Source organism: Monodon monoceros, unplaced genomic scaffold, assembly GCF_005190385.1.
Source record: "Monodon monoceros isolate NGI ecotype Baffin Bay Population unplaced genomic scaffold, NGI_Narwhal_1 Super_Scaffold_3, whole genome shotgun sequence".
Classification (NCBI taxonomy): domain Eukaryota; kingdom Metazoa; phylum Chordata; class Mammalia; order Artiodactyla; family Monodontidae; genus Monodon; species Monodon monoceros.
In genome coordinates, this window is record NW_021703780.1 from 70301983 (window position 1) to 70329254 (window position 27272).

Sequence of the window (27272 nt, forward strand, 5' to 3'; positions counted from 1 at the left end):
GAGCAAGGAATTCTCAGTTCTCCTGAGCCTTTCCTGGGGAAAGGTGGGAGGACTTGACGAGAAGATGGCTGTGTCCCCAGCAGGGAAGGAGCAAACAAGGTCTGTCACTACATTCTTTGGAAATTAGAAGTAAATGAAGAAGAACTCTGGTGAGCAAGATGAGAGAGAAGTGGAGTTTCCGAATGGAAGAGAGAATGAGAAGAAGGAAAGAAAAGAATCAGGGCCTAATAATGGGCAGCATATTGGAGACACATCACTCTAAAGGCTGGGAAGGAAAGATGTCCGTGATGGGGGTTTCTACACATCCTGTAGAAGGGGAGAAAGAGAGAGAATATATACAAGAGGGTAACGTAGAGAGTAGAGCCTGGCAATCCTCAAGAACAGACATCTGTGCTAATACTGTGAACATATTATCACAGTAACCCTAAATGCTAAATTCTATTATTACCTCCATTTTACAGGGAAACAAACTGAGTCTCAGAGATGCCAATGAACTTCCACTATATCACACAGGCAATCAGCAGCAAAGCAGGAATTTGAATCTGGTTCTGTTTAATTAGAGCTTGGACTCTCCTCCAGCTCGCTCTCCTGCCCTTATAGTTCTTGCTAAGGGAAGGGAAGCAGCAGATTCAAAAGAATCTGGAAAACTGGGGGATGGGGGGGAGGGAGGGCATGCAAAGAAAGGTACTTGCAATTATCTCATATCTGCAGTTATTAAATAAAAATTGATTTAATTTAAATCTCTTTGGGTTTGACATTTTTTAAACTCTTGCCAAAAATGTAATCCTATACCATGGTAACAAAACATGAAGATTCATAAATAGTTTTATGAAGGGGTTTACTTGCCAAAGTCAAACTTGAAGTACTAGCTCAGACAATCATTCAAATCCTTGTGAGAATGAGTGTTGCTTAGTATTCTTTGGAGGCAATGATTCCTATTTCTGCTTAAGAATTAGCTTTTACTTTATTAATGAAGTATTTTTAATGAGTTTAATATAATTAGAAAATATGTCTCTAAATCCCCAGGAAGAGAGTCATAAGTTTCTATAATTTTACATTTTCTATATTAACCATTTAAAACCAAATTTTCTAGCTAAAATAAGTTTCATCTATGAACATGTCCATGTTATTATGGTACAGGAAACTGGACCTACACTGCCATCTGCTGTGTCAAGATTAGGTGAAAACAGCAAGATCCTTTTTGACCCACCTCCTAAAGTAATGGAAGTAAAAACAAAAATAAAGAAATGGGACCTAATGAAACTTAAAAGCTTTTACACTGCAAAGGAAAACATAAACAAGATGAAAAGACAGCCCTCAGAATGGGAGAAAATATTTGCAAACAAAGCAACTGACAAAGGATTAATCTCCAAAATTCACAAGCAGCTCATGTAGCTCAATATCATAAAAACAAAGAACCCAATCCAAAAATGGGCAGAAGACCTGAATAGACATTTCTCCAAAGAAGATATACAGATTGCCAACAAACACATGAAAGGATGCTCAACATCACTAATCATTAGAGAAATGCAAATCAAATCTACAATGAGATATCATCTCACACCAGTCAGAATGGCCATCATCAAAAAGTCTACAGACAATAAATGCTGGAGAGGGTGTGGAGAAAAGGGAACCCTCTTGCACTGTTGAATGTAAATTGATGCAGCCACTGTGGAGAACAGTATGGAGGTTCCTTAAAAAGCTAAAAATAGAACTACCATATGACCCAGCAATCCCACTACTGGGCATATACCCTGAGAAAACCATAATTCAAAAAGAGGCGTGTACTACAATGTTCATTGCAGCACTATTTACAGTAGCCAGGACATGGATGTGGCACATATATACAATGGAATATTACGCAGCCAGAAAAAAAACGAAACTGAGTTATTTGTAGTGAGGTGGATGGACCTGGAGTCTGTCATACAGAGTGAAGTAAGTCAGAAAGAGAAAAACAAATACGGCATGCTAACACATATATATGGAATCTAAATTTTAAAAAATGGTACTGATGAACCAAGTGGCAGGGCAGGAATAAAGACGTAGACATATAGAATGGACTTGAGGACATGGGGTGGGGGGAGGGGGAAGCTGGGGTAAAGGGAGAGTAGCATCAACATGTATACACTACCGAATGTAAAATAGTTGGCTAGTGGGAAACAGCAGCATAGCACAAGGAGATCAGCTCAGTGCTTTGTGACCACCTAGCGGGGTGGGATAGGGAGGGTGGGAGGGAAGCTCAAGAGGGCAGGGATATGGGGATATATGTATATGTATAGCTGACTCACTTTGTTATAAAGCAGAAACTAACACAACATTATAAAGCAATTATACTCCAATAAAGATGTAAAAAAAAAAAGGATTAGGTGAAAAATCACCCACATAAATTGGACTTGAGTAATGCAAAATATACATATGAAAAGCTTACATCACTTTGCTTTATGGAAATGAGTGCAAGGGAAAATACATGCTTGCAGTTATATATTTCAAATTGTACTGGCAGCGTGGGGAAGAACTTTACGTGTATGTGTATTTTCAATATGACATAAAAAAATGGAGAATAATAAAACAAAACCTGTGTCCCCACCACCTATATTTAAAATTGAATATTACCAATGCTATTGACGTTCCCTTTTTGTCTTCCTGGTCCCGTTCTCCACCACTCCCATGCCCACTCCAAAGAAATCACTCTCCAATATCATGTTTATCACTGGGAAAAGTTTCAACAGGCAAAGTTAAAAGGTAAGTATGTTCACTTTTTACTTTTGTAAACCTTTATCAAGGTTTACCAGTGAAGAAATCTCTGTTCTAGCAGCACTTCATCCTGGGAAGTTAGTGGAGAGCACTCTATTCTGATACCCTTGTTCCCAAGAGTATTTTCCTCAAATTTAAGACTTTGTGCTGCCTAGCTAACTTCTTGGTTGTCACTAAGTCTTATACCATTCATGGAGCTTCGCTTTTTTGGTATATCTAAGATATTACATCAGTTATGAGCTTCTGCTTTCCCATCACAAGTTCATGTGGGGAGAAAGGCAATCTAGGTAGGGGGAGTACAAAAGAAAAAACACAGGAATGAGAGAGAATAAAAAGTATATTTGGGGAAGAATAAATAGACTGTCACAGCTAGAGCATTAGGAGACTGGGGAAAGAGGACACGTCCTACCACTGGCACCCCAACTACCAGGGGCTGGGAAAGCCACTGTGCCCTTAATGAGAGAAGGGAAACTCAGGTACTTCTCTGGTGGTCCAGTGGTTAAGAATGTGCCTTCCAAAGCAGGGGTCGTGAATTCGATCCCTGGTCGGGGTACTAAGTTCCCACATGCTGTGGGGCAACTAAGCCCATGCGCTGCAACTACTAAGCACCCAAGCCACAACTTGAGAGAACCGGTGTGCTGCAATGAAGAGCCTGCATGCCTAAACTAAGATCCAACACAGCCAAAAATAAAATAAATAAATATTTTTTTTAAAAAGGGAAACTCAGATGACAAGAGTCATGTTGGGGAAAGGATGGGACATCTGACATGGCCTCTACTGTATTTGAAGCGGTTCCACACAGCCAGAAAAGAACTGGCAGCCTGCAACTGGGGATTTTGTAGGTAAGGAGAGAAGTAGAGACTGGCGATTTCAGAGCCACCTTTATAGAGGTGAGACTGTGAATGAGGTGAGAGAGAGGTGAGCCAAGAGTCTAAGAGAAGAGCAGGGGCCACGGGGGCTAGAAAATAAAACTGGAGGAGTCAGTAATGAGATGCTGCAAAACACCACACTTTGAATGAAAAAAACACTCCTCTATGATTCTCCCCAGCACCTGATGGCTGTCATGGGCTATAACTGAAGACCCTTTCTTTTGGTTTTATCTCTTAAGTGTCCTTCTCTTCTAATGGACCCAAATGGAGGCAATCCCAGGAGGAAAGACACAGAGCCTGAGACATCACACCGTCTGCAACCCTTTCTCCACCTCCTTCAATACTTTTATGTAAGAATAAACTGGTTTAGATGAATATCAGGCCAACTAGAAGGAAAACAGAAGACACGACCAAAGAGGAGCCAGTAGAATCTGGGTTACAGGGAGGAGAAAGCCATCTCTTTGGAGGCTATTGCTAAAGAGGACCTTAGACACTTGCAGCAGGCCACATCTTCCCGAGTCATGTGGGTGTTTGTGCTTTTACGTTTGCATGCATGTGGAGGACCTGCAGGACAAGTTACCTAATGAAGGGGTGACGTGAGGAAGAGCATTCCAGCAAGAAGAAACAGCTCTGGAGGGCAGGGATTCTGTCTGTTTGGGTTACTGCTTTATCCCTTGTGCTAAAACAATTCTTGGGACACAGTAGGTACTCAATGAAATCTGTGATATGAATGACTATGTAAAGGTGGGAGATAGGAGTGAATGTGGCTACACTGAAGAAGTGAAAGAAAATCAGTGGAAGGAGGCTTAAAGTTTGAGGGGCCAAGGTAAGGGGTGAAATTTAAAAGATCAAAATGGAGCTGGTGAACACAGTTAAGTCCTTTGGACTTTATATTGGGGCAACAGAGTTTTTCAATTAGTGAGAGATTTTAAGCAGCATAGTGACTTAAGCAGACTCACATTTTAGAAATCATTCTGGCTAGAGAATAGAGAGTGCTTAGGAGGCTGTTGGAATACCCTTGGGGAGAGATGGGAGGGGCCCTAACTCTGGTGGAGGAGCAGGCATGGAGAGAGATTGAGGATAATTTAGAATCAACCATTTACAAACTGAAAGAAACCTTAGACAGCTTGTCTAATCTTTTACATGAAGAGGTCAGAGAGGTTTAATTGACTTACTCCTGTAGTGGTTTTCTTTTTCTTCTTCCTCTGCTCTTTTGGTATTTCTTAAGACATTTCTCAGAATCGCCCAATTGAGACCTTCATCCCATCACACCTGAACAATTCACTTAATTTTGCCTTTGTCTAATGTATTGGTCCTATGGTTTGTATCATCTGCCCCTAGAGCCAGAGAAGACTGCTAATTAACTTGCTCTGTAGAGTAGCACTTACAAATGGATAGCCAACACTGCTTCACAGTGGTGGTCTGTAAGGCGGAAAAATTAAACCCATAAATGGAGGATGCAGGAAGGCCTTCCCAGTTATGTACTCCTGAAGAAGTCTTTGAACATTTGCAGGCAAAGCTTCAGAGATCAGCAAACTAAAGGTTCAGGATGCAGCCTTCCAAGGGGAATTGCTGAATCATAGGCAGATGTTTAAAAGTTTCTATTAAAAATTATCACACTGTTTTCCAATGAGATTGGACCATTTTACGCTCCCAGTGTAAGAAGATGAAGGTTCCAGTAGTGTCACATTTTCCCCAACATTTGGTATTGTCAGCTTTCCATTTTAGCTGTTCTAGTGGATGTGAAATGGTATCTCATTATGTTTTCAACTTTCACTCTTGAAATTACTGTGTGGCTGGCATCTCTCTCCTGATTGGACCCAGACTGATACAAAGTCTTAGAAGCAAAATGAAAATGAAACACCTTTTTAACTTAAAGATACTTTATCAGGTACTTGATAAAAGTAGCAGTTTCCCATGACAAAAAGTGTTTACTCATACAGAAATGAGGTACCGTATTTAGAGAAATGGAAATGATTTACACATTTGGGATTGAGCTGGCTAAGAAAAATAAAGCCCATGTAGAGATTTTTTTCTTATGCTTTTCTACTTAGTAATAATCATAACCATGTTTGTTTACTTTAGGATGAGCAAGATGTATAAATTTTATGATCTTAGGAGAGTCCCTGCAGTACCTAGATACTCAAAATTGGCTTAATCTAAAGTAAATTCAGGGGAGTCATAGACAACGAAAGGACTTACAAGCTCTCTTCTTTCTTCAGTAAAAAATTTCAAGACCTACTGTCATCTGTAGGGAAACATTTGTTAATTGTTTAAGTAGAATTCAAGGAGAACAGTTCTATAAAAGAAAGAAGCACAGAACGGTAGTTAAGATCATGGGTAAGTTACATCTCTGTGAGTCAGTTTCCTCATCTGTGAAGGGAGGCTGTCTGCAATTTTTACCTTAATTTTTTAAAAAGGAAAAAAAATCAAGTGATCTAAAACTCTGTAAATTATTGGACTCAAATAGCACTTCTCCTGTAACAATATTGATCATTGCTAATACTTACATGGCATTTATGGGCCAGCACTATTCTAAGTACTTCGCATGTGATTAAACTCATTTAATTCTCACAACAACCCTATGAGGTGGAATACTAGTATTCATCCTCATTGTATCAAAGAAGAAACTGAAGCAGGTTAAGTTAATAACGTCCCATGATCACACAGCTAGAAAGCAATAAAGCTGGGACCTGACCCCAGGCAGCCTTGATCCAAAGCTCTGGAAAACTATGCTATGCACTGGAACAGAAGAGAACACAAAAGGCATGCATTTCTCTTTCCTTACAGATGACTTGCAGCCTGGATACCTCAAGAGCTCCAGTGCACTCGGAGTGGGTTCCAGAAGTGCTTACTTAGCATGGGCCAAGATCCCACAGGTGCAGCTTGGAGCAAGATTATTGTCAAGGTGACACTCTTTGCACCCACAGGGTAATAAGATCTGAGGAAACTACACTGCATATAAATGAAGGATATGCTTGTAGTACCTCCAACCTTCACATACCTTTAAACAATCAATTCAAAGCATTTAACTAAACTCTCTTTTCCAGGGGAATGGACCTCAGGCAGACCATAAAGAAGCATGGAGTGTTAAGGGCGCGACAGGCCGCGCTTACAACTTGTAGCTTACAATGCTACAACTGGAAACTTGACCTTCGATTCCTATCTCACAATACGCTTGGGAAGTGGAATAGTTTTGCACCAATTTCTTGCACCTGGTAAACAAGTAGGTGGAGAAAAGTGGTATGTAAAGGATGTAAAACCATGCAAAAGATGACTTATTGAAAAATACAGAAAACACAAAATAAAAATCGTTCCTCATTATTAGGTGAAATGTTGTTGGGGAACAGAATATTTGCACAGTGCTAAACCATCAGCCCTCAGATTACTTACTGACTGCAAAGGGGAAAATAGATGCTTACAATAGAGAGATAGGACTGCCACCACCAAGTCTTCAAACCTGACCACAGTAACTGTAGGACAACCTGATGTGATGCACGGTCGACCACATAATAACATCTTAAAAGTATTCACTTTTTATTGAAATATAGTTGGTATACAACATTCTGTAACCTTCAGGTGTACTACGTAGTGATTTTATATTTGCATACATTATGAAATGAACATGATAAGTCCAGTAACCATCTGTTCCCATAAAGTTATTAAAATATTATGGACCATATTCCTTATGCTGTATACTATATCCCTGTGGCTTATTTATTTTGTAACTGGAGGTTTGTACTTCTTTTTTCTTTTTTTTTTTTTTTTTTTTTTTTGCGGTACGCGGGCCTCTCACTGCTGTGGCCCCTCCCGTTGCGGAGCACAGGCTCCGGACGCGCAGGCTCAGCGGCCATGGCTCACGGGACCAGCCGCTCCGCGGCATTTGCGATCTTCCCGGACCGGGGCACGAACCCGTGTCCCCTGCATCCGCAGGCGGACTCTCAACCACCACGCCACCAGGGAAGCCCCGGTTTGTACTTCTTAATCCCCTTCATGTATATAGAATATATTCCTAGAACAAGTGGGGAAAGTTAAATAGGAATGGAACACTCGATATTATCATAAAATTGCTAATTTTCTTAAGTGTAATAATAGTGCTATGGTTATATAGGAGAATGTCTTATTCTTAGGAGATACATGCTTTAATGTTTAAAGGCAAAGTGTTGTAATGTCTGTAACTTACTTGCAAATAGTGATGCAAAAAAAGGTGGGTGTGTGCATGGCCGTGGGTATGAGTGTATGGATGTGGATGTATGGGTGTGCCTGCCCACCTATGTGTAGAGAGAGAGAAAGCAAATGTAGCAAAACATTAACTATTGTCAAATCTAGGTAGAGGGTATATAGGTGTTCATCGAACTATTCTTATTTTTGTTTATTTAAACATTTTCATAATAATAAAAGCTAGAAACAAAATAAAATTTTAAAAGTCACACTACTCCCAGAAATACTCCTGCTAACATGTTGGTTTAAATCCTTTTAGCCTTTTTTTTTTACATGCACAGATGACTTTTCCTTAAAACGAAAACAAAAAACAACACAGGATCAAATATACATTGGTACCTGTTCATTTATTCAGTCAAATAAATTAACAAATGTTTATTTAAATATATCTTCCACAGGCCAGGTACATAAATAAAAAGATATCTTTGAGTTTTCACTGAATGTACCGTAAGAATTCAGTGTGCCTCATTTATTACAGCTATAGTTTGTAAAAATCATTTAAGAGTAAATAGATGAAAATTTGTAAACTTTTAGTAACTGCATTATATCTACGGGCATCCTCATCATGAAACATCATTGCCAAATTTAATAAGATTTTTGTTGGCATTAAAAACTTTTGCTGTTTATTCGTTTAACAAATATTTACTGTCTGTACTGTTCAGTTCCAGGTGCTGTGGGTATATAGGTGTCAAAAACCAACTCTGCCCCTCTGAAGCTCACTCTGACACAGGATTTGAAATGTATTAGTACCCTGATTGAAAGGGCAGGGATTGGGAAGTCCAGAAAATGGGTTCCTAATTTACCCACTAGTGGATTCCAGAGGAGCTTCATGGAGGAAGTGACGTTTAAATTGAGATTTGAAGGATGAATAGGAGTTAGATTCATGTATCGCTAAATTGGAACATGGGCTCTGGGGTTACATAGCTTGATACAGACCTCAGGCAAATTGCTTAACCAGCCACCTCCGCTTGAGCTGAGGCACTTCTCTGAGAACTCCCTGGGAACTCTAAGGGCTACAATTCCGAGGAACGAAGAACCCCCCAGCATTCCAGAGTCAGGACCAGGTGGGGCGAACCAACAGGGTCTCCCCGACAGCGCCGCCCCGCTGAGCGCAAGCGCCAGCACGCTCAACCCTGATTGGCCTGCTCTTCCAGCTCGCCGGCCTCACTGTGTCCAATCGGCGTGGCGCTTGTTGAAAGGCTGCGGCGACCGACGTATACAAGGGGCTTGAGCGGCTCGTGGAGAGCGCGGCTGGTTGCGCCATGAACTTAGGGTAAGCTGTGGAGAGAAAGGTGGTGGAGAGCGGGTGAGGCTTGGGTTGGCTCTTGGAGTCCTTCGCGGGGAGCCTTCCAGGCCTGCGGCGCCCCAAGCAGCAGTGCCCGGCTTCCTGAGGTTGAGGGGGCGAGGGGCTGGGTGGGCCTTTACAGCCTCCGCAGACTTCCGTTTTCCAGTTAATAACTCGAGAAACTGTCCGTGCCTCCTTTCCGCCTCCTCATTTACTTCAGGAGGGAGAGGGAGGAGAGGCGTGAGAGGAGATAAAAGGTGAGGGCAGGTGGACAGATAAAGCGTAGCGGCTTCTGGGGGAGAAATCCTGGCCCGGGCCCTGGTGCTTTGCGACCCTGTGTGGGGGTTCTTTGCAGAGTGTGGGAGCGCCCAGAGGAGCTTAGCGGCCTACGTACGTGCCGGCAGCCGAGGCTTCTCGAGGAGTCGTGTATCACCGGTGCCTGGCACCTCATAGGCCCTCATTAAGTAGTGGTTGAGTAAATAAAAAGGACTGTTGCGTGGTTTATCACCACTGGGAAGTTTGATATTTCAAGAAGATGAAAAGTCATCAAACTTACACGTGTGCACCTCGTTTAGCAAATGGTTTCTGTGTTCTAGAGTCTAGGGATAAGAAACAAGACAGTCTGCCCCTGAAGGCGTTTGCAACGCGGTAGTGCTGAATAGACGGTTTCATTCAGGGTCTTTCTTTTGCTTAAGTTTCACCGACATAAACATGAACTGTTTGTAACCGTGCTACCGGGAAACCCGTAAAACCCATTCTTTATGGTGTTTTTATCTTAGTAAGTTGAAATCATTTGATTTCCCCAACCTTAGCATCACCGCAAATTTCGTGTTCCCTTTTTTTGGCCCGCGAGATTTAATTTTGTCGCTTGGACGTCATTTTTGTCCCTGTTGATATGTATTAACGTACGTCTATTCTCTCTCTCTCTCACTAAAACAATAAAATAACTGTGTGTACTGCTATTTTTGTTTTCAGTGGAATTTTTATTGGGACCTTAACAGACGTACAAGTTTCGTTGGTAGTATCTACTGTTACTTTGTGCTCTTGGCGTTTGACAGGCACAGATAAAGTATAGCGGGCAAAGTTTATTATAGATGTATTGCTGTGATAGTTACAAAAGTGTCACTAAGTGTGAATATGTATTAGTTGAAATATTCAGAATAGAGTAGAACTCCATGCTCAAGCAGTTAATAACCCTGGTGGCAGTCTTACAGCTTCATTTTCAAATACTGCTCTAACAGGCCATAGAATGTGTTAGTCATGAGACCATTATGAAGCTAATAAATGGTAGCTAGATGTGTTTTGCTCCATTAACATAGGTGAGGAGTTTTGTAACAGCATTATTTTTTCCAGTCTAGAGTTAGAAGAACTAAATGATGTTACGATAACCAGATTAATTTATTCCTTGTCAGTAACCAAATGAAGTTTCAGATTAAAGATGAGAAATTGTATTGTTGGAAAGTTTCAGTAATTTTCTCCATGAAGTTTTTGATTTTATGTTGAATTGAAAAGTGTTTTAAATTAAAAGAATGGTTTCAACTATACATCAATTTTTAAAAGAAAAATGAACATCTATAGAAATTTTTTTAAAAAACATTTTAATATTTACAAGATTCCTTTATAAATTCAGGAGAACAAATTTACTTTCAAGGTTCAACTGAGCATTTCTGTCTATTTAAAATGTTGCTGTTTCTTAAAAATGACAGACAACTTTCTTTTATTTTGCAGAGATGGTTTAAAGCTTGAAACTGAATTATTGGATGGAAAAACCAAGCTAATACTGTCTCCATATGGTATGCTATATTACTAGAAATCTAAAATATTAACTTTTAAATTCCTACGAAAAATGTGTAGCTGTTTAACAGATTTTTTGCTTGTAGTGGAATATTTAAATGACACTGAAAAAAAGCTGGTTTCCCTAACTTCCTCAAATTTATTTTTAGCCAAGTAAAGTCACATTACATCATTGCTTACCACTGTCAGTATTTATTCATGGAATTTAATGTTCCAGTATATTTCATTTGTAATGTTTCTTTATTATATTTGTATACAGCACATATGCTTATTGCCTAATGAATAATCTAGGTAAAACTTATGCAGTTATGTTCTGTGCATGTAAAGAATGTATTGTTTGAGAAAATTTATAATAAGACCATAGTTTTAAAGTCATTTTTAGTTTTAGTTTTAAAGCGCAGAGTATGCTTTGGTACTCTTTTCATTCACATTATTTTCTTTTTCTCTGATCTGTTTATAATTTTACCTTGGAAAATAAACAAAAATGAAATATAAATACTTGAACCACACTGTAAAAGAACACTCAGGCAGGACCTAAAGTTAATGCTTTGAGGGTTAATATTTTTATTTAATATCTTCTTAAAATAATGTTAATTAAAATTTTCTTTTGTGACTGCCTTAGTATGTTTTCGGTTGATAGTTTAGTAATTTTTTTTTTCTTTTGTAGAACATAAATCAAAAATTTCTGTAAAGGTAAGCCAAATGACTTTGACCTGACTTGTTTTCAAATGTAAAATGCAGTTTACTTTACAGTGGTTTGAAAATAATTCCTGTCAAACTGTTACACAGGGTTTGGAATGATGGTGAAAAGTTATTATACCCTTGCTTTCAGGCTGGTCCTTTTACAGAAATGGATTCATAATTTTTCAGTTTAAAAAGCCTCCTAGAACTCACTTCTCTAGATCAGTTCTGTCCAGTAACACTTTCTGCAGTGATGGAAATGTTCTAAAATCAGTGCTGTCCAATATGATAGTCAGCCACTAGCCATGTGTAGTTATTAAGCACTTGAATGTGGCCAGTGTGACTAAGGAAGTGAATTTTTAATTCACTTGTTTGATTTTTAATTTAATGGCTACTGTACTGGACAGTGCAACTCGTGACATCTTTAAAAATAGTCAAACTTTAAAGCAAAAATTTTTTTTTCATACTCAAATTGCATTTTCCCACACCAAAAAGATGTATTTGATTGACAAAATCTTACATGCATTTAGCTTCCTCCTCTAAGAAGTTACACTTGAGCTAAATAATAGTTTTCCTTTTAAATTATTTTTCTTTATCAGGAGCCCACAGAGCCTTTTTCTACAAAATACATTACTGCTTCAAAATTTTGATACCACTACTCTTCTTGTTTCCCATTTCTTTTTCCATTAAGCAGCAGAAATTTCTACTGTCCCCCTCTATAACTTACTGTAGCCCATTTTATTTTGCAGTATCTTAAAGTCTGTCTTTCCATATCTTGACTAGAGACTGCTTTGGGTGATGTGGCCCTTTTCTCTTCAACTCTGAACCCCTGATGGCTTTGCTGTTTCTTCCTGGTTTAATCAAGGTGGAAAAGTTGCTTGAGAACCCAAGATATCAATTACTTGATAAATGGGTAATGCTGATCAGAGTAATTCCACAAGCTACCTATAAAAATTATTACATGCACACACACACATACACAGTATATACATACCCTGTGTGTTCCCTTAATCACAGAATATAGATTGTATAGTTTTTTCCTAACCCTGCGCTATTAAAATATTGCAACTGACTGTTCTTACTTGAGTCACATTAACAAATACAGTGCTCCTTTTCATGCTCCTAGATAGAAATCAACTATTACACATAGTTTTTTTTATCTCCACCTGACCTCAATTCTGTCGCACACGTTCCCTCTTCTATTGTGTCCTTAATGGATGTGCTATGGTCACTACATTTGTGAAGATATTTCATTATCTTTTTAACCAACTTAGAACATCTGGAGATCCCCTTTTATGCCTGTAATAAACAAAGTTACTAGTCTTGGACTTTTTGTAGAAACATTACAAAATTCTTTTAGCAGTTTAGGGATTTTTTTATTCTAGGATTCTTCTTTCCAGAGTAACTAATAAGTCTCTGCTGATATTGATCTTAAATTATTTATTGTCTTAAAGCAGATTATTTGAGTTTATTTCTCTTGCTTTTGGGACTCCAAAATACTGATGCATGGTAACTATGTGAAGTGATGGGTATGTTAATTAGCTTGATTGTGGTGATTATTTCACAATGTATACATATATCAAATCATCAAATTTTACACCTTAAATATATATGATTTTTAATGGTCAATTAAATCTCAGTAAAGCTGGAAAAAAATACTGATGCAACCTAAATCTCCTTTTTATATTGACTTTATTTCAAGGAGCTTCTCTTCCCTTATTTACAGAGGTTCCTGAGCTGCTTATTTCTTTCTTTGCTCTTCACAGAAGACAAAAACCAAAAACAGTAGTGCTGTCTTCCTTTTTTTGTTTTAATCAGTTTTTTAGTTTCCAAAATCTCACAGTTCTGTAGATATATGTTGAATTCTCTTTTCTGTAAGTTATTCATGAATTCACTCATCATAGTGCTTTTCTTCTACTGGGGTAAGCTAAGTGACTATACTACCTACATTTCTGTTTTTCCTCTTCCTCACAGGTTGAATTACTGTCGTGTACATAGTGTGCTCTTTAAACACTGAACTCTATCTCATCATCATGAAGTTTAACAAACTGTGGTCAGAGTACTTTAATTCTTTCAAAATCTTTCCTGTACTTTTCTTTAATCTGTGGTAGTAAATATGAAGTAAAGATGGTTACCAGTCTAATTTCTTAAGCTTTTATAGGAAGATAAATGAGAGAAATATTAATGATTCAGTGTCATGGGTAATTTATACATTCTGACCTCAAAATTATCTCACAATTAGTTGAAATATAAAACATCTTAAAATTTTCGCAGGTATTTCTATGTGTGAGAGTCAATAGTAACACACTAAAAGATGTATACAATATTAGTGCTAGGTAGCACATTTTATATTTTAAAATGTTAATCTTCTCTGATTCTTTCTGGCGTTGGGATCCTGGCCCCATATAAATTGTGAAGTCGGCCAGCGTTAAATGCATTGGACGCTGTCTGTATATATTTTTTTAATATTAGGAAAAGTACTGGTACAATCGAAACTAGGTAAGAGCAGCATGCTACCTAAAAATGTTTATGATGTGAAGACCTATTTGATGTATTAAAATTCATCTAATCCAGTAAACACTTGGGAAGTGATTTGGGCTAGAGATTGCTTTTTCCTGTTAATTAACCTGAACATAATTGAATATTTATTTGCTAGTTCGTGGATATTTTTGCTGCCTCCACTCATTGCTCTTCTCTGGCATTAAGCTACAAACGTATTCAGTATTGAGCTGCATGTATATTGATCTCATGCCAGACCTTGCTACCCCCCTTTTTATTACATAATTTTTAGATGACTTTTTCTGTATGTTACTTCTGATTTAAGTGGAATGTGGCAAAATAGTTCTAGTTAAATTGGAGCTCCAATTAATAGGTTTCTGTTTAACAAGGATATACTGCAGCTGTAAAACTCCATATGTGTGAACAGCTCCATTCTTGGCTTTATTTGTTCTGTGACTGAGAGAAAAATGGAGTAAAACCTAGTCCATGTTTCCTAGAAGCAGGGGTGTCAGTCAGGTAAATAACTATATAATACAAGTACAATAAAATGTGTGCCATACTAGGGTTATAAAAAGAAGAAAACTATGGAAAGCAGGTCTTTGTGGTTCAGGGAGACAGGGAATGCTTCATAAATGAGGTGACACTTTAATTAGAACTTAAAAGGTGAAGGAGATTTTCATAGTGAAAGAAGTAGGGTGGTATATTCTAAACTCAGAGAAAATAGTGGGCAAAAATACCAAGGTACAAAACATAATTTGCATTTGGGGGATAGTGTGTATATCAGCGGGGAGTGTAGCACATAAAACTTAGGGAGGGTGGTTACAATCACAAGGAGTTTAAATATACACAGAGGGTTTGAACTTATTTGATTTGCATGTAGGGAGCATTAAAGAATTTTTGAAAAGTAGACTAGATATGATTTGTGTTGTAGGAACAGGCTTCAGGCAATTCTGTGAAGGACAGATTATCATAACAGGGACACTACTTAAGGGACAATTATATTAGTCCAGGGAGAGTCTTATGAGACCCTGAAGCATGGTGGCTAGCAGAATGGAAAGAAGGGGACAAAAGTGAGAGACTTTTAAGATACGTTTAGGGAATACACTACACTTCTTAGCAGTTTGAGTGAGAAACTGATTAGAGAACTGAAATACTCAGCTGTTAATGATCCCAAAAATGTCAGTATGAGTCAAAGAAGGGTAGGATTAGTAATAGCTGTAGTCGTTGGAGACTGGGGTGGAGCTTAGCTCTGTAACCTACGTGCAGTCTGCTGATAATTTGCCTAATCCATACAGTGGTTTTCAAAAACTAGAATGAATTGTGAGTGTCTAAAAAATGGAACTTTTAAGGTAAAATATGGCATTCTTGGTTCTCTTGAAATACTGGATGATCTAGCAAGTAGACTCAGATTCCTCTTTGGCAATGTAGGCTGCTTCTGAGGGGTGGCTGCCTCCTTTAGACAGAAAAGTGCTCTTCAATTATCCTAGTTCCCATCCAGGCTAATTTACACTACGTATTTAAATTTGCCACCTCTCATTTAGAGTTAGTTATATAAAAATAGCCACAGAGATGGGAGGGTAAAAGGGCATTTTAGATTGTGGTATTGGTATTATCAAGAGTCTAAAGCCTGGAACAAAAGGGTATAGGTGAGGTGAAGAGGGTAAGAAAGAGATTTTTACTACTGATAATACAGGTACATTTTGAAAAGAAAGGTAAAATGGGGTTGATTCATTGGTCAAAGTGTGGTTGTATTATGTCATTTTTGAAAGACAAGGACATTGGGATATGATAAGCCAGATGAAAGCCATGTGGCATCTACCCCACTCCTTGATAACAAGAATCTTGTCTTATCATTTTATACCTCCAACGTCTTTCCCATAGTGTTGATCACCTAAAAAGCAACACTTAGTATTTATTGAATGACTGTTGAATTATTTTATGTTAGATGGGTTTGCAGAAATGTACAGTGGGATAGATTTGAGATAAGCTGTAATCAGTAGTGTGGTAATGAAAACCTGAATTTAGGTGTATTGTCATGTAAAAGGGGAGAAAAAGATATTTGGAAGGAAGAAATGACCAGTGCTTGCTGGTAAGCTAAAGAAGACTGTGAAGGAGGATAAAGAGTCAAAGATGACTCTATGGTTGCTGGTCTGAAAGACTAGAACAACAGTGCTACAGAAATGAGATATTTTGGAAAGGGGAGCTAATTTGTGGGAGAGAGATAAAGAATTCAGTCTTTAAAATGGTATGGTTGAAGATAGTAATTCAACAAAAATTTACTGAAACCTACCCTGTTCCACTGACCAGATACTGGGGACACAGCAGTAGACAAATCAAACAAAAATCTCTGCCCTGGGCTCCCCTGGTGGCACAGTGGTTAAGAATCTGCCTGCTAATGCAGGGGACACGGGTTCGGGCCCTGGTCCGGGGAGATCCCACATGCCACGGAGCAACTAAGCCTGTGTGCCACGACTACTGAAGCCCGCGCGCCTAGAGTCCGTGCTCCACAACAAGAGAAGCCACGGCAATGAGAAGTCCGCACACTGCAACAAAGAGTAGCCCCCGTTTGCTGCAACTAGACAAAGCCGCGGGCAGCAATGAAGACCCAATGCAGCTAAAAATAAATAAAATAAATAAATTTAAAAAAAATCTCTTCCCTATAGTGTTTACGTTAGAAAAAGGTGGGAACTTCCCTGGTGGCGCAGTGATTAAGAATCTGCCTGCCAGTGCAGGGGACACGGGATCCATCCCTGGTCTTGGAAGAGCCCACATGCTGCGGAACAACTAAGTCCGTGCGTCACAACTACTGAGCCTGCGCTCTAGAGCCCATGAGCCACAACTACTGAAGCCCGCACGCCTAGAGCCCACGCTCCGCAACGAGAGAAGCCACTGCAATGAGAAGCCCACGCTCCGCAATGAGAAGCCCACGCTCCGCAACGAGAGAAGCCACTGCAATGAGAAGCCCACGCACCTCAAAGAAGAGTATCCCCGCTTGCCACAACTAGAGAGAGCTCGTGCACAGCAACGAAGACCCGATGCAGCCAAAAATAATAAATTTTAAAAAAGGTGGAATGGGCAGAAAATAATCTAAATATAGAATATTACAGGACAAAAGTGCTATAGAGAAACATGAGAGAAAGGGAAGGGGCATGGTCATTTCAGGGGCACGGTGGCCTTGGGAAAGTGGGGAGTGCTAGGGAGGTGGGAGTGAAGTTAGAGCAGGAAGCCTGCAATTTTTAATAGGGTGTTCAGAGAAGACCTCACTGAGCCAGTGATATTGAGCCAAGATTTGAACATGGTGAGTGAATGAGCCATGTGACTAGTGCTAAGGCCTATGACTGGAGGTTCTTATTGAAATTGAGATTATTACAGTTATGGGTAGTTACAAGGTCAGTATAAGACATCACTGTGGCAATGAGTAACTGAGGTAGCATGGAAGACAAGAGTATAGGAACAGAGGTCAAGGAAATGAGGCCAGGGTATTGAAAGAACATGAAAGCACCAATAATTAAGACAGGAGTTAGGTTAGAGAGAGGGATGGTGACCCACAAGCTAAGTTATTCAAGGAATAAGGGCTAGTAACCTACCAGTGTATAAATGCCTGTAAAGAAAGATAGTGTGGGTGTTAGAATCATGACATGAGATTCAAAGCTGAAGCAAAATGGACTGTAAACACCTAGAATAAAAGTTGTTTTGTAATCTTCATTATCCTGAAATAATAATTTCCAGTTGTTAATGAAGCTTTCAAGTGGAGATTTGCAAAGGTTGAGTGTTAGTTTCTTATGGGTATATTATCTAACTAGCAAAATGAGAAAAAAACGTTTCGAAGCCTGACTTATCACTGATTATATAAAGATAATTGTTGATTTTTCGTGGGCTCTTGTAAAGAATAAATTTCTGGTGTTTTAGCAGATGGGAAATAAGACCAAGATTGCAAAATGTCCTTTAAGAAATAAACAAACTGGATACATTCTGAAATCACAAAATACTTGTGTCAGGAGTGAAAAACTTTCGCAAAAGAAGAGAATTGGTTCAGAAACTTCATTGGGAAAAAGTGAAAAAAATAGTATGACTTTTTCACCAACTAAGGATTTATGCAAGCAGTATGCAGATAAAGACCATCTTCATATCCAGAAAGAAATTTCACCTGCAACCCCTAATATACAGAAGACTAGAAACAGCATAAATGCATTTGTAGTAGCTAAACAAAAGCCTTGCAAAAAGCACATCACAGCTGAAAATGTGAAGAGCAGTTTGGTGTGTCTAACACAAGGCCAACTACAACAGATTTTGATGACTGTAAACCAAGGAAATAAATCAGTTTCCCTGACTGAGAATGGAAAGAAGGAGGAAACAAGTAAGATTTTTCTGAAGTTTTAATATTAAGTTTATCAATATATAAGTTTTAGAATTTGAGTTTCATTGGATTTTACATAACTGTGCCTCTTAAATTCTAGTTTAATGTAACAATGTTTTAAAATAAATATTCGTTTAGAAAACATTCTCATAGGCAGAATTACTTTTGTAGTTAAAATATGCCATGTTTTAAGGTTAATGCTCAGAATATTATTCTCATGTACTATTAAGAAACCTAGTTTCTGTGGATTCTAGATTTTAGTTCAGAAAGCTATTGTACTAATTTTGGAAGGTAGGAGGCTTTACTTACATGAAAACTAATTATGTAAAATGTTCTAAAAAATTGCTATTGTATTTCTAATGAAAAACGAGGGAATTTTGCTATGAAGATTTGACATGAGTTGCTGAAAAGGATTATTTTCCTTGCCCCGGCTTTTGCTCTTCCTGACTTTCAATCCTTGCTAAGAATTGGCAGCACTATCTTTTTAACCAGCGTAAAACACTGACTTGGAAGTAGTGGCGTATTATATGCCTTCTGTTTTAGTAGTCAGGGTATTGTATTATGTTTTTAAAAGCCTTCTAGTTTTAGCTAAGGAATTGTGACTATGAATAGAAATATTATTAAAATTTTGTTAAGCAACCGTGAAATAAATAAAAATAAAATTAACAGTCACCAGGAAGAGGCCCCACAACTGGTCTGGGGACTAGGTAGCTCCTTAGCACTCCCAAGGGGCTCAAAATGGAGTCATTTGCCTTCTCTTGGTATAGATTATTCTTTGTAAAGTCAGGGAGCTAACTTTTATCTTTAAGGCTAGAATTCTAGTTCAAAGAACAAAAAATAAAAACTTACTAGGCGTAATGATAGATGATATCAACAAAGTTAAAAGCAGAATTTGCCTAATCATATAATGACCCGCATATTAGATATGCTTTCTCTCCATTGGGAGAACTATCACACTGAGGGATTTTTGAGCCAGGCTTATGAGCCCTGTGTAAAACATTTGGAATAGATACAGCTGGGATATAGAGACAGTGGTCCATGGAAAAGATCATCACTGATTGCTTTCCCAGCTAAATGAGAAAAATAAGGGCAAGGTAATGAGTTTTTTATAAAGCTGTTTGCATTTATTCTCCTTTAAGTTGTGATTTGTATTATCATTTATATTATTTGTAAAAGTGTTGTTGGCAAGAGTAAATGGAGGTTTTTCTGGTTGTTGCTTGTTTTCTTACTTGAAACAGAAGTTTGTATGGCTGTGGCCATACCTCTGGGCCATTTAACTTCTGAGGCCCAGTTTCCTCTTTCGACAAAAAGGGAATCGTAATACGCACTGCAAGGACTGCTGTGAGAGGTGATTAATTAGATGATGTATAAAGCCGTGTTTTTTAAAACTGCGTAGCTGTATCAAGATAAGGTATTATAATAGATGTAATTTTAGTATTAATTTTAAAACATGCATTTTACCTTCTAGGTCAGTATAGTCTAAATTTAAACAATATTCCTGATCAGCCAAAGGATGAGAACATCATGGGACTTCTGCAGAAAACTGAGGCCATTTCATCTGTTCAGGATGAAAAAAAGTCTGTTTTAAATGAAAATCAGGTGACATCTAATCAGTATGAGCAGAAAATTGCCACGTATGTAACTCACATCTGTTGTTGTGGGGTCATCTTGGGAATGTGGTTTTACTTTTCCTTGACTTGTATGTGAAATATTTGCTCTGAAGACTAGAGCTATTTAAAAGTTTATTACTTAATATTTATGGAGTAAGTTGTATAGAAACATATGATAAGGTTTCTGTTATTTTTTGTGTCTTGTCTTAGAGAGAATATATGGAAACCAGCTGACATATTCAGTACTCTGGGAGAAAGAGAACGTGATAGAGGTTTGTTGGAAGCAAAAAAAGCCCAGTGGAGGAAAGAGCTTGGTAGGTAATTATTGCACATTTTATTATAGTTTTGTTGGCTTAAGGAATGTATATTGAGGATGAAGTACATCTTGCAGTATGACATTATCAAAAACCTTGTTTTATAACATTCACCATCTAGAGTAGTTTTCTGCAAATGGCATAAGAAACTTTGTGATTTCACATTCCCTTATGTTATACCTTTTTGTTTTCTGCTCTGTGGTGTGCACCAAAAGCCACAGATGAACGTTAATATCATCAGTACCCTTCTGGAGCTCAAAGATTCCTAAACATTTCTCATTTCCTGAGAATCCATTTTAATATTTTTCCATTACAGAAATTCTGTGGGTTAAAGATGGTTTTATTTAAAAATAATTCATTTAAAAAATTAAAACATTCTAATCAAGAATCATCAATATGATATCAATCAGTATATCCCATACAAAAATAAGCTTATTTCTTTTCTTCAGTCTGTAGACATCATAACAGAAAAAGTTATAATTTCTGTTAAGTAGGGTCTTAAGGTAAGTAAGATAATAACTAAGAAACTCCTGTTACTTCTTGGAATAGACTTAGGGTCCAGGTATCAGAGTTTGGAAAATACACGAGGTAATAGTTGTACTTGGGAATAGTTGTACTAAAAGCATGAAGATGGGATTCACTGTCCACTGAACTGGAAAATCCTACCAGTTAGTCACAACCCTTCCAGGACAGGTGATCTAGAAAAAGATAAGCGAAGAAATAGGGAATGAATTGATGTTGGAAGTCAAAGTAATAGAATAATAAAGAAATTAAATGTATGGTAGCAGTATCAGAAGGTTTGGAGATCTGATGTGTTTTATATCATAATTGCAGCTTTAAATGTTTGTTCAGTACAAATTTGGACACATGATTTTATGTACCTTACTTTTCAGCAGTTACAAATAATAATGGCTGACATTTATTAAATATTTACATTGTGTGAGGCCCTATACTGAAAATAGACATCATTATTGCTCTGATTTCACAGAATAAAAAATGGGGTTTAGAGGGATGAACATCATTTTGCCTTCAGTCACACAGCCGGGAAGTGGTTGAACCTGAATTTGACCCCAGGGTTCTCTGACTCCAGAGTTCTAGCTTTTAAGCCTTTTAGTAATAATTAAATGAACATTACTGTAGAGTAGAACCTCACAATAATTAGCATAATATAAATTATGTTCTGAAAAAATTGCTCCTTATTTATAATTGTAGTAAAACAAACATTTTTACATCCATTTATGCCATACTTAAATTTGGTTCTGATTAAACATTTTCTTTTATTCCATATCCTTAAAATTCTTCTCTGTCTTGTGAGTTAATCTCCTTCCTAAAAAACAGTTTTGATCTGTGTTGGAATCTGCACTCTTTAAGAAGGTCATGATTTGTTTACGTCATTTTTTTTTTTACAGTTTTTGTATATTTTTTTAAAAAGGACATTATTTACAGATGAACAGGTCGCTTTAAAGAAGAAAGAAAAAGAAGCGTCTGAAAAATGGAATAATCCATGGAAAAAATCTGAAAGTGATAAAATAGTGTGGGAAAAACTTCAAATTCTCGATCAGGCTAAGGTAAAAGTATCAAAATCAGGCACTTATGGAATATAAGATACCTTAACTGCACTTTTTTAATGCTAAGCCTTGTTTATATCATACAGCTTTTTTTTTTTAAATAAATTTATTTATTTATGGCTGCGTTGGGTCTTTGTTGCTGCACGCGGGCTTTTCTCTAGTTGTGGTGAGTGGGGGCTACTCTTCGTTGCGGTGCACGGACATCTAATTGCAATGGCTTCTCTTGTTGCGGAGCATGGGTTCTAGGCGCACGGGCTTCAGTAGTTGTGGCTCACAGGCTCTAGAGCGCAGGCTCCGTAGTTGTGGTGCACAAGCTTAGTTGCTGCACGGCATGTGGGATCTTTCCCGACCAGGGCTCGAACCTGTGTCTCCTGCATTGGCAGGCAAATTCTTAACCACTGTGCCACCAGTGAAGTCCCTCATAAAGCTTATTTTTGAAGCCTATTCATTTTTTTAGAACTCACTTTTCATATGGTATTTTAAAACAACGTTATTTTGAATTAAATTATGACCTCAGCTACTCTGTTTGCATTCTGTAAATAGTCTTACTATGTTAGTAGGTGAGTGTAAAGGCCCCTGGCACCTCCTTTAGGCTCCTATAAAAGAGCTCCACAATGTTATAGATGACCACAAAACTCTACCACTGACCATGTGGTATCCACTGCAAGGTTATCAAATCAAACATAAGTGATTGCTTATCAAACATAAGTATATACCATGTGTCCCTCGGGTAGTGCTTTGGGGACCTTTAAATTTTGCATGTATTTAATACTAGACAAAAAAGTGCCCTTGTTTATCGTTTTGTTGTGAGACTTCTGCTAGCTATTCTAGCATTCTGTCACAGTCTCCCAGTCAGGTAATGGTGATCCAGGCTGACAGGCATTCACTGCCTAGAGCTAGTCAGATTTTAGAGGTAAGTTCTAAATGTCATTACTTTGAATATATAAGCTCTTTAGTACATGATGACTATATAACTTATTTTCCTTGAAGAAGTGAATCTAAATACTCTTTTAAATCACCAGTTAATTTTTATTGAGTGCAGTATGCTCCTTAAGTTTTTTTAAAATTTATTTATTTTAATTTTGGCTGCGTTGGGTCTTCGTTGCTGCGCGCGGGCTTTCTCTAGTTGCAGTGAGCGGGGGCTACTCTTCGTGGCGGTGCTTGGGCTTCTTGTTGTGGTGGCTTCTCACGTTGCAGAGCACGGGCTCTAGGTACGTGGGCTTCAGTAGTTGTGGCGCATGGGCTCAGTAGTTGTGGCTTGCGGGCTCTGGAGCACAGGCTCAGTAGTTGTGGTGCACGGGCTTAGTTGCTCCGCGGCATGTGGGATCTTCCTGGACCAGGGTTCAAACCGTGTCCCCTGCATTGGCAGGCGGATTCTTTTTTTTTTTTTTTTACATCTTTATTGGAGTATAATTGCTTTACAATGTTGTGTTAATTTCTGCTGTATAACAGAGTGAGCCAGCTATATGTATACACATATCCCCATATCCCCTCCCTCTTGTGTCTCCCTCCTACCCTCCCTATCCCACCCCTCTAGGTGGTCACAAAGCACCGAGCTGATCTCCCTGTGCTATGCAGCTGCTTCCCCCTACCTATCTGTTTTACATTTGGTAGTGTATATATGTCAATGCTACTCCCTCACTTCATCCCAGCATCCCCTTCCCCTTCCCCTTCCCTGTGTCCTCAAGTCCATCCTCTACATCTGCATCTTTATTCCTGTCCTGCCCCTAGGTTCTTCAGAACGATTTTTTCTTTTTTTCTGTTTTTTAGATTCCATATACATGTGTTAGCATACGGTATTTGTTTTTCTCTTTCTGACTTGCTTCACTCTGTATGACAGACTCTAGGTCCACCCACCTCACTACAAATAACTCAATTTCATTTCTTTTTATGGCTGAGTAATATTCCATTGTATGTATGTGTCACATCTTCTTTATCCATTCATCTGTCGATGGACACTTAGGTTGCTTCCATGTCCTGGCTATTGTAAATACTGGACAGGCGGATTCTTAACCACTGTGCCACCGGGGAAGCCCTGCTCCTTAAATTTTAAAAAAGTTATTAACTATTTCTTTTTTTCCTTCCTAATGAACATTTACATTTTAACAAATGTATTCTGAAAATAAGGCAGTAACCTAAAGGTATGATTCTGGTGGTAGACATTTTCAGTACTGGTAGAGTTCTTATAGAACCCTGCCAGTTAGATTGTTTGCATGGCAGCTTGTTCTGCTCCATATAGGACTGACTAGCCTACATCAGTTTATAGTCTGTTGATAATTTTACGTTAACAAAAGGAATGAAATATGAATTACGTTTTTCTGTGTTCCCAAAAGCACTTTGACCAAATGTTAAAAGGCAATAAATTAGTCTTTCTAGAAGTTATTTTGGAAAACTCTATAGTTCTGGATGATAATTCTAAGTTTTTAAAGTTTAGAAATTGATGCATGCACATACTACTAAAAACTGCAAATAAAACTACTCATGACGTCATTGAGAATCAGTTGTAAGCTTATTTACTTTTCAACATGAGGATTAAAAAAACTTTAATTCTAAAAGTATTAGGTATTTCTGTTACCGAAATGTCAGTTGAAGTGTTAGCATGTCATTTATTATTGCTTATTTTGCATGGCTTTTTAGGTCATTTATTATCTGGGAGTAATCCATACTATGATTGTTAATGAGATAAAGAATTAACCATTTAAGGTGACTTTTAGTTTTTTTGCTTTTTTTTTTTTGGATGATAGCATGTGTCATTTTTTTTAAATAATCTAGAAAACCAGTAAAGTTATTTATATTTTAGAGTCAGAGATAGGGGTTGGGGATGGGAGAAAGACTAGAAAGGAAATCATATACTAAATCCAGGGTTGGACAACCAAGGATTAGAGTATGATTACCTATGCATATTTTTACTGTTTAAATGTAGTTTTTATGTATTTATGTGTGAATGCTGTAAGATAATGGAGAGGTGCTACTGGGGGGACATGAACTGCAACAAAAAAATCCCCCTTTAAATACCTGAAAGCAGTTGGCTTCATAAATCCCAGCCGTAGCCACAACCATTTATATTATTTGAATATTAAGTTAACCTCTTCATGTAATTGAGAGGAGGAGAAATTTAGTTGCAAGCAGAATCATCAAGGCCAATTTTGTTAAAACATGAGGTAATGCGGGGCTTCCCTGGTGGCGCAGTGGTTGAGAGTCCACCTGCCGATGCAGGGGACACGGGTTCGTGCCCCGGTCTGGGAAGATCCCACATGCCGCGGAACGGCTAGGCCTGTGAGCCATGGCCGCCGAGCCTGCGCATCCGGAGCCTGTGGTCCGCAACGGGAGACGCCACAACAGTGAGAGGCCTGCGTACCGCAAAAAATAAAAATTAAAAAAACATGAGGTAATGCATATTAAGTGCATAAGACAGTGGCTGACATATAACAAGTGTTTAATGAAAGTTTGCTCTAGTTATAATTTACAAAGCACAGGTCCATTCTGAACCCTGAGGCTGCTAAGAGTCAATCCTCTCACCATCTTCCTTTCCTCTCGCCTCTTCTTGATTCTCAGTCTTACTCCTCCTCCCCCAGTTGAATGGTCCTGTATTCTCTTTCCTGTATTGTTCAGCCCAAACATTTTTTTACACTGTGCAGCTTAAAATTTCTTTTTGTGTTTCTAAGAAATTTACTTACAGCCTCAGCCTTTGTGAGAATACGTCACCTCCATGAAACCTTGGCTTCCCCTAATGACTACCCCTTCCTGGGAAGCCTCTTAAGTGAAGGGAGTATATTCTAGCATACTAACATGGGATAGAAAGTGAGGTTATCATTCTGCTAGCTTCTTACTGCTACCACCAGACCATAGTTCTGCAGTTAGCCAACAAAAGATTCCTCTTAATTTTTGGTGGTAAAAATTTGGTGGTAAAATATACATAACATCAAATTTACCCTTTTGTGGTGGTAAAATATACATAACATAAAATTTACCATTTTAATCATTTTTAAGTGTACAGTTAAGCGGCATTAAGTGCATTCACACTGTGTTGCAACCATCACCACTATCCATCTCCAGAATTTTTTAATCATTCCAAACTGAAACTATACCCATTAAATAGTAACTCCCCATTTCTCCCTCCCCTTAGCCCCTGGCAACCACCATTCTACTTTCTGTCTCTATGAATTTGATTATTCTCAGTATGTTTAAGTGGACTAACACAATATTTGTCCTTTTGTGTCTGACAGATTTCACTTAATGTTTTCAGGGTTCATCCATGTTGTAAACATGTATCAGAATTCCATTCCTTTTTAAGGCTGAAAATATTCCATTTTATGTATGATACTACATTTTGTTTATCCATTCATCCAAATGTTGATGGACATTTGAGTTGTTACCACCTTTTGGCTATTGGGAATAATGCTGTTATGAACCTTGATGTACAGATAATCTCTCCAAGTCTGTATTTGCAAGTCTTCTGGGTATATACCTATAAGTGAAATTGCTGGATCATATGTAATTTTATGTTTTATCTTTTTATGTTGAATTTTTACCAGTTTTAATTTGATAACTTTATTTTTAATTGTTATACCGTTTCCACAGCTCCTGCACCATTGTGCATTCCCATCAGCAGTGCACAAGGGTTCTGATTTCTCTACATCCTCACTAACACTTGTTCTTTTCTTTTTTTCTTTTTTTTTTTGGTTGATAGCCATCCTAATGGATGTGGAGTGGTGTCTCATTGTAGTTCTGATTTACATTTCCCTAATGATTCTTGATGTTGAGCATGTTTTCATGTGCTTATTGGCCATCTGTATATCTTCTTTGGAGAGATGTCTATAAGTCCTTTGTGCATTTTTTTTAACATCTTTATTGGTGTATAATTGCTTTACAATGGTGTGTTAGTTTCTGCTTTATAACAAAGTGAATTAACTGTACATATACATACACCCTCATATCTCCTCCCTCTTGCGTCTCCCTCCCACCCTCCCTATTCCACCCCTCTAGGTGGTCCCAAAACACTGAGCTGATCTCCCTGTGCTATGCAACTGATTCCCACTAGCTATCTATTTTACATTTGGTAGTATATATAAGTCCATGCCACTCTCTCACTTCGTCCCAGCTTACCCTTCCCCCTCCCTGTGTCCTCAAGTCCATTCTCTACATCTGTGTCTTTATTCCTTTTCTGCCCCTAGGTTCTTCAGAACCTTTTTTTTTTTTTTAAGATTCCACATATATATGTTAGCTATACGGTATTTATTTTTCTCTTTCTGACTTTTTCACTCTGTATGACAGACTCTAGGTCCATCCACCTCACTACAAATAGCTCAATTTCATTTCT

General features: G+C 38.2%; 1 protein-coding gene across 6 annotated transcripts in view; it reads left to right on the forward strand.

The window, feature by feature from the left end:
- The first annotated feature begins 9019 nt into the window (after positions 1–9019).
- CCDC66 (coiled-coil domain containing 66) overlaps positions 9020–27272 on the forward strand; it is a 47403-nt gene continuing 29150 nt past the window's right edge. Inside the window, exons 1-7 of one of the 6 annotated variants that reach the window (XM_029243927.1) lie at positions 9020–9117; positions 10858–10922; positions 11591–11616; positions 18016–18460; positions 19929–20094; positions 20281–20384; positions 21831–21952. In XM_029243927.1, coding sequence (XP_029099760.1) covers positions 9107–9117; positions 10858–10922; positions 11591–11616; positions 18016–18460; positions 19929–20094; positions 20281–20384; positions 21831–21952 — 939 coding nt within the window. In that variant the 5' untranslated portion in view covers positions 9020–9106. Of the gene's footprint in view, positions 9118–10857; positions 10923–11590; positions 11617–18012; positions 18461–19928; positions 20095–20280; positions 20389–21793; positions 21953–27272 lie in introns of those variants that run through there. The other 5 variants (XM_029243924.1, XM_029243926.1, XM_029243925.1 and 2 more) reach the window with 5 other exon arrangements.